At 46.8% G+C, this 7,608-nt stretch overlaps 3 protein-coding genes across 3 annotated transcripts; 1 reads left to right on the top strand and 2 right to left on the bottom strand.

Annotated features, from left to right (window-relative positions):
* Positions 1–1,749: 1,749 nt before the first annotated feature.
* Positions 1,750–1,944, bottom strand: CCR75_004771 (uncharacterized protein; the record flags this gene model as incomplete). Its single annotated transcript, XM_067962857.1, has 1 exon — positions 1,750–1,944. The coding sequence occupies one exon, from the start codon at positions 1,942–1,944 to the stop codon at positions 1,750–1,752; it is 195 nt and encodes a 64-aa protein (XP_067819350.1).
* Positions 1,945–2,015: 71 nt separating this feature from the next.
* CCR75_004770 (uncharacterized protein) lies at positions 2,016–2,423 on the top strand (the record flags this gene model as incomplete). The annotated part of the gene is made up of 2 exons (XM_067962856.1): positions 2,016–2,029; positions 2,078–2,423. The coding sequence occupies 2 exons, from the start codon at positions 2,016–2,018 to the stop codon at positions 2,421–2,423; spliced, it is 360 nt and encodes a 119-aa protein (XP_067819351.1).
* A 97-nt stretch (positions 2,424–2,520) lies between these two features.
* On the bottom strand, positions 2,521–4,245 carry CCR75_004769 (uncharacterized protein; the record flags this gene model as incomplete). Its single annotated transcript, XM_067962855.1, has 1 exon — positions 2,521–4,245. The coding sequence occupies one exon, from the start codon at positions 4,243–4,245 to the stop codon at positions 2,521–2,523; it is 1,725 nt and encodes a 574-aa protein (XP_067819266.1).
* Positions 4,246–7,608: the final 3,363 nt, after the last annotated feature.

Here is a 7,608-nt window from a genome sequence, read left to right as displayed (position 1 = left end):
AGGGAACGCCTTTCTGTCCACCATAAGCGCCGAGTAAGCCCACTCTGAGGCCTTACCGCGCAGATGCGACATGGCGTACGACACCATCCGGCTGTCGTCCTCGATGAGCTGGGCGACACCACATTGCTCCACGGCTAAAAGCCAGTGGACAATCGTGTGCGCCGCAGTTCCATCGAACTTGGGCGGGTCCATCCGAATAGGCCTCGGTGATGCGGCCGGGCAGAAAGCATCTCAACAGTCCTGTTGAGAGACGCGCTCCGAGCCTGCACATGCCTCAGCTCATCCTGAGTCCGAGTGAAGGACTCCGCCGCAGCATGGCTCTGTGCCTCAGACGCGACTCTCCGCTGTCCGAGCACGAATGCCTTAAACTGCTCCAACTGAGCAATATGTTGCTCAGGAAGACTACCCAGGAGCCTGGCCAGGGCTTGTTCACCAAGCCCTGTGCCATAAGCCCTGTTACCTCCCGATGATGTTCGGAGAGGTGGGGAAAATGAGCCCAATCAATATTGAGGCTCATCCTCACGTACACATGCAGAGATGCGGGTCGTGTGAAGGATTTCAAATGCTACTAAGTGTAGGCGGGCACGTCGTAATGCGGCCACGCTCTACTTAGACACACACCCTAGCACAGCGAGGAACCGATTTAACCTGCTTCTCTTGCGTGCAGTGAGATAGTTGTGGTGGGCGCGTTAGCGACCTTGCCCAACACACTAAGTACTGTGATTAAGAGTCGTCACGTGAGCGGTAATCCGGCTCCTCGTGTGCACTTATCAAGTAGGAAGTAGTTTTCAGGCTAATTATATTTAATCGTATTAAATATTAATACCTGTTTTTACCAATTAAAATGTCATCTCTATAGTTAACACTTAATATATATTGCGAGCGTATCTTTCTAGATATCTCGCGTAACGAATGACGCTAGCCGTCATCATGGATGACGCGTCAACCCTCCTAATGTGGATGGACCCATGTGCATCACATACACAAGGGTTGGTCACAAATGTGCACCACACCCGAGTGTTGGGTCTAATTACTATAATTTAGTAGTTGACCATCCCCTTAAGTACACCAAGTTTACTTAACGGAGACTGTGTAACATTAAAGCAACTTGAGCCCGTTACAATACGGAAACCGCTTTGGCCTATATGCAGATATACTAATGTTTGTATTATTGAATTCCTCTATTAGATTTTATTATTTAATACGACTAACGGTTGGTAGCGGTTTTCATCAGACAAGTGGTCGATATTTTTTTCATTACACCTATGCCATTCAATCCGTGAATAAAGGCAAACAAATTATTCGTCCTTAATAAGAAGATGACACTTTTTCTTGTTTACTTCAACAAATGAACAATGTCCACATGCGGAAGGGAGGAATTTGGGTGCGTCGATTTAGTAATTTTTTTCTTATACTGCTTAAAATTTTTGAGAGTCCATATGCTAATTCTTTAATTGCTCCGATAAGGCGACTTTTAATCTTTCCAATCCAAAACGGCTATCAACTGTCTCCGACTCAATTGCTGCGTCGCTTTCACATCACATAATGAAATTGTATCTCGCTCACAACGGAACGACGCTTCACCGGCTAACTTGCCAACTGCCGTTTCTGCTACGCAAACGTCAAACGTTTGACCGAAGTAATAAATTACACCCCAGAAAATACCTCAGGAGGGATGTCGATTGGTCAAATCGCTAAAGCTTTTAGTACTATCTCATCGATATTTACAGGCGGGTGTGGTATAAAAGCCTATGTATCCAGCGGGATGAGCCGAAAGCACGCAACAGACGAAAGCTTGGCCATGACATGTGGACAAGAGAATAGCTCATGATAGTCGAGTTGTGATACCCGCGGCGAATTGAAATGCACAGCGACGGGCCAAGAACGCAGTCTAGGATTGGAGGCCTGGTCGTTTTTCTTAATTTTTTCAGACCAATTCGCCATTGAAAACGTAATCGGAACGTTGACGTCAAGACACTCCTAATCAAAACTTTCGCGCACTAGTTCATTTTGACATGGCCGAGTTCCGGTTTCGCCTCACGACAGGGCTAGTCCTGATTGTTGCTTTGATCTTCAGGTGCGCCATCGACCCTGTCTCCGCCAACGCCGAGCTCACTCCCAGCCCGCGATTACTGCGCGACCTTGTGCAATTCGACGCGACACAGACTGTTGCCCACACCCTATCCAACTCTCCGAGCGCCAGCAGCTCCAGTGCAGAAGCGACGGTTCACCCCGCTGCCTCTGCTGAAGCATCGGCGATATCGAATCACACTACCGACAATGCCGCCTCGGCTGAGTCCTCGGCTGAATCGAAGCACGAATTACCGTCCATCATGTCGTTCATCGGCCCAGCTGCTGCTGGCGTGCTAGCCATCGTGCTTATTGGGGCCGTCATCGCTTTCAAGTATCGCTCGAGCAAGTAATCGCACCCCAAGTTGTCTTCTATTTTGCATATTAATGCCTAAATAATAAATGCTTTCATGCCAATTGGTCTCCCTACTTCACATTTATCAATGCAATCTAAAATGGATTGATCCTTCGGGCAGCGCGCATGAGCAACTGAGGGTAGTACCTCGCCTCCCGAGGCCGTGCTCTTAGTTCATAGCGCGCTTTGCCAGTGATCGGATCCACCGGTGCTTGTGCTTCCAACGAAGACATAATGACATCCAATAGGAAATCGTCGCCAGTAATTGGGTCTTCTATAATCGGGTCCGTATGAGTCTTGCCTTCAAAAATGCGCGTGGAAACGGGTATATTACAGGATTGAAGCGCGGCTGTTAATTGCTCCGACGACCGGTAGCTAACCGTCTTGTCTTCCGTGCCATGAATCAGAACACATGGTGGAAAGTCTTCCAGCAACGTTTGGCGTATACGCGACGGCAGCTCACTAAGCGCTAACAAGCGCAAGGAAGGCGAGTAATACGCCAACCGGTGCGCCATAATTCGCTCGACGACGGAACGGTCAAAGCCGTGGCGGTGAAAAGTTGCGATGCTAGCCTCCATATTGTACGGACCAGAGATGCCAATATAGCTGCGAATTTGCCGCAAATTCCACGTAATTGGCTGGGCCAGAGACGACAAACTCTCGAGACTTTCGCAATCCGAGGTGCACTCCATGCCACTAACGCTGCTTGTTGGTGAGGGTTTAAAACTCAAAGTCGCGTTGCGTTTCGTTTCAATCTGCTCTAATAGCGTGCAAATAGCAAGATGTGCACCTGCGGACTGGCCGATGAGATGCACGTTGGCGCGGTCTCCCCCAAAGAGGTGAATATTGTCAAAGACCCACTGCATGGAGCGCGTAACGTCCTCGACCATGTCCGGCACTACTCCTTGTGGAAAGTTGCGATAGTCCGGCATGACCACAACCACGCCGAGCGATGCCAACATGCGGCCCATGAGTGCACCCCAAGCTTTGTATCCTATGATCCACGCGCCGCCCGAAACAAAGACGACGACAGGATATTGTGCTTCGGGAGAACTCGCACTTGCTGTGCTGGAGACGCTGGCATGATGCACCTGTGTCGATCGAGATGATGCGTCCACCTCTATCGTAGTATCTCGCACCGTGTAAACGTCCAAGAGATTGCGTCGATTAAGTCCATATATGATGTTTTTGTGCACATTTTCATCCACAAACCAGTAGACTGCGACCTTGACAATTGCAGGCAGCAACAGAATGACAAATACAATCAAACGAATTGCACACAAAATCCAACGCTTCGACATGCGCAGCGCCCAGATCAGTTGCAAGGCGAGCTTTGTAATGAGCCAGCTCTGCTCTGCTACAACCTCTACAGCCTCCGCCCCCGACGAGACTGCAGCCTGGAGAACAGAGCCATTGGACTCGGGATCGAGAATGAAATTTTTGCTATGTGGTGGAAGAGGCACTGTCGACCCGCTGGAACTCAGCAGAGACGCGCGTAATGAGCTTCCACTTCCTAGTGACACAAGCGGCGGGTGAAGCGCTTCTTCATCTATTAAATAACTGCCCAACTTGGAAGCAGTTTCATGGTCGAGCATGGAATATGTGCGTACTTTCGGAATCAGCAGCTTCTTCATAGGACGGGCAGTGGCCTTCGTACTGACATCAATATCATCATCGGACACTCGACCTGACTGCTGCTCCGTCAGAGAAGCGTCAGGAGCGCTCTCGCCACCGTCCAGTTGCTGCTCAAGCTGAATGTGAGCGGCCTCGCGTGAGCGTTTGCCAATGAACATGTCACGAACGTCCAAGCTGAGCATCATTAATCTGAAATTCACCTGTCCTTGAATGCTGCGTGTTGTTTAACTAACATGACGCCAAAGAGCGAGGGGTCGGAAAAGGGTTTATCGGGCGAATTCTTTAAAATCCCATGCGACATGCGACTCGGTGGTAAAGCGGTGGGATCTGACTCGAGCGTTTATTTTTTATTTTTTGAGAAATTATTTGTTTCATTATTCTTTTATAGACTGGCAACAAAACGATCTTATTATTGATCAACTCGGTTTAATTTCTAATTTTGATTACGTCTTTATGTCCCATTGACGCCCTCGCAAAAGTCCAAGAAAGCAGACCATTTTATGCATGTACTGAATGAGCGATTTGTCTTCACTTTAAGTAGGTAGTTAGCTGCTGATAATTACGAAATTTTGTTTTGGCGCTAAAATGTACCTTTGGTGTAATGGGGTACGTTACATGAAATTAACACTTAAAATGTAGGCGGGCACGTCGTAATGCAGCCACGCTCTACTTAGACACACACCCTAGCACAGCGAGGCGGTTAAACCATCTTCGCTTGCGTGCAGTGAGGTAGTTGTGGTGGGCGCTTTAGCGACCTCACCCAACGCACTAAGTACTTAGTAAAGTGTTGTCACGGAAGCGGTGATCCGGCTTGTAATGGGGCACACATCGGTTGGAGAACCGTTGTTGTGGTACAATTACTTTATGGTTAAAATACCCTTTTATTTTATTTTAAAATAGTTAGTTATATTAAATTCCATTTATTATGGGTAATAAATGTGGTCGCGGGAGGCTTCGTACCGCATGAAGGCTTCAAGCCTTGCATGCAGGACCTCTGGTCCCTGGGAGTTAAAAAATTTCACGTGCTCAAGCCCGAAAAAGGTTTTGAGCTTGTCATAAGCGGCGCGTTGCGCTTTTGACAATTCTGGAACCTCTTCCATTTTCGTGAGAAATTAGTCTTGTAAAGACTCAGGCGTAGATTGACTACGAGTGCTACCAGGTGTAGCGAAGCTACTTCGCTCCTAAAGTCAAAGGAAGACTTTCAGACTCAGAGAGTCACTTCGTTCTATTCAACTAATGGAGTCGTACAAGCTATTAAAGCTTAAGGAATCCTAGTTCAAGGGATTCAGGGGTTCGTAAAACCAAGTGGCAACTAGTGCTTAAGAGGATATACCTTAGAAAGGCTTCTATCTCTTACAGATCAATGCGCAAGCCTTAGGAAGGCACTTAACGTTTTAAGATCAAAAGGGGAACTGAACTTTCTTTAATTATTAAAGTCTAAAACCTTACCCTAGCTAATTAAAACGTTCGCTGAATAAGGAAGTTGAGTTACCTTACTCCTTGTCGGATGTCAAATTAGACACCATGTCTTGTATAGAACCAATACAGGCTGGAAAATTTGGGGACGTGAATGTCCCGGCCTCTAAGAGCCGTATTGTCTCCACTCCAAGACAGGGTGGACACGAAGTGTGTATACCCTCACAAAGTGATACGAGTGAGCAAGTATATACGCTTGTAAATGGCGTAACCGGTAACATTGAGGGGGGAAGTTAGCCTTGCGACAATCCCCTCGTTACATGCTCTTTTAGAGCTAGACGAAATGTCTATTGATGAGTGCGGTCGAGCCTTAAAAGCTGGTGACTTATCTGAAATGGAGGTCATACGACCTATGGTTGAGTTAAACTCATGGTCACTTCTTGATAAAGCTGTCCTGGATGACACAAAAGCTGCACTTAGTGCGCGAAATTGGTCATCGATCCTTAAAGATCCTACGGATCCCTTTTATTCCTTAATTAAGGAATTCCAAGATGTGGCATGTAATAATCCACCATCTGTTTTACCTCCGGATAGAGGTGTTCGTCATGAAATTGACTTAGTTCCGGAAACCAAATACTGTGTCACAAGACAATGGCCTTTACCAAGGGAGCAGTGTGACGTCATTGACGATTTCTTCCGTGCTAAGCACGAGGCTGGAATGGAACGAGAGAGCAAATCTCCTCATTCGACACCGACATTTTGTGTCAAAAAGCCAAATGGTAAATGGCGCATTGTACATGCTTATAATAAGCTTAATGCTGCCACTATACCAGCACAAATCCCCATTCCTAGAAAGGATGTTCTTCAGAACAATATGGCGGGATGTACAATGTACAGTGCATTGGACTTACTCGAGTGGTTACTACCAATTGCTCATGCGAGCTAGTGATATCCCGCTTATAGCGGTCAGCGCCCCAAGCGGCATGTTATGGGAGTGGTTAGTTAGGCCACAAGGGCTTTCCAACGCCCAACATTAAATTGTCCAGTGACGCAACTGTTTCGCCCTCATCGAGGTTATGCAAAGACTTATTTTGATGACATTTTTGTCCATAGTCGTGCGGAGCAGGGTCAGTCGGATATGGAAAACCATTACGACCATTTGCGAGCAGTGCTCGAGTGCATGCGCACAAATAAATTGTATGCCAATGCATCTAAAATGCATTTTTGGCGCAGACTAATTTCCTTTCTCAGGATGCTTCATTGTAAAGCGAGGCCTTCGAGCGGATCCCACTTAGGTAAAAGCCATAGTAGATTGACCGGTTCCTAAAAACGAAAAGGATTTGCGTAATTGGTTGGGTCTCGCCAATTATTTACACAAATATAGCGAAATTTACGCTGATATGGCTAGGCCATTATATAATCTATTTAAAAAGGATACAGAATGGTGCTGGACTAGCACCGAAAATAATGCTTTTCGAGCAGTTAAGGATAGTTTTGTCCATGCCCCGATTCTGGCACTGCCAAACCCAAATTGGACTTTCAGTGTCATCTGTGACGCTTCGGATTTTGCCATTGGCAGTGCTATGTTACAAACAGATGTTGATGGGCGTGAACGTGTTATTGCGTTCGAGTCTAGACAGCTTAAAGCTGCGGAAAAGAACTACCCAGTTCATGACAAAGAAATACTTGCTATGAAGTATGTTATCGACAAATTGAGATTTCATCTACTAGGCTCTAGGCCATTTGTGATATATACAGATCACGCGTCATTACGGACGGCGACTAAGTCGCCCCATCTCCCACAGAGAATGGCCCGATGGCTATCCTTTTTCGCCGAATACAATTACAAGGTGAAGTGTAAGCCTGGCAAGCATAATGCTTTGGCCGATGCGTTATCACGCAGGCCGGAATATGAGCTTTCTCATTTAACGACTATCTCGTCACCTATTCCTGAATTAATCCGTTGGTCTTGCGCCAAGGATGAACAGTGTGTAGCTCTCCTACGAGCCTTAAAGAATTTGGATTCGGGTATTAAATTACCGGCACGTCTGCGTGCAAGGTTACATCGATTTTCTATCGATAACAACCTGTTGCTTTATTGCACAGACATCGCGGACCCTCCGCGTGTCGTT

This window comes from Bremia lactucae, linkage group LG15 (genome assembly GCF_004359215.1).
Source record: "Bremia lactucae strain SF5 linkage group LG15, whole genome shotgun sequence".
In the NCBI taxonomy this organism is placed as follows: domain Eukaryota; phylum Oomycota; class Peronosporomycetes; order Peronosporales; family Peronosporaceae; genus Bremia; species Bremia lactucae.
Note: the sequence above shows the minus strand (reverse complement) of the source record. Positions and strands in the feature narration are given on the sequence as shown.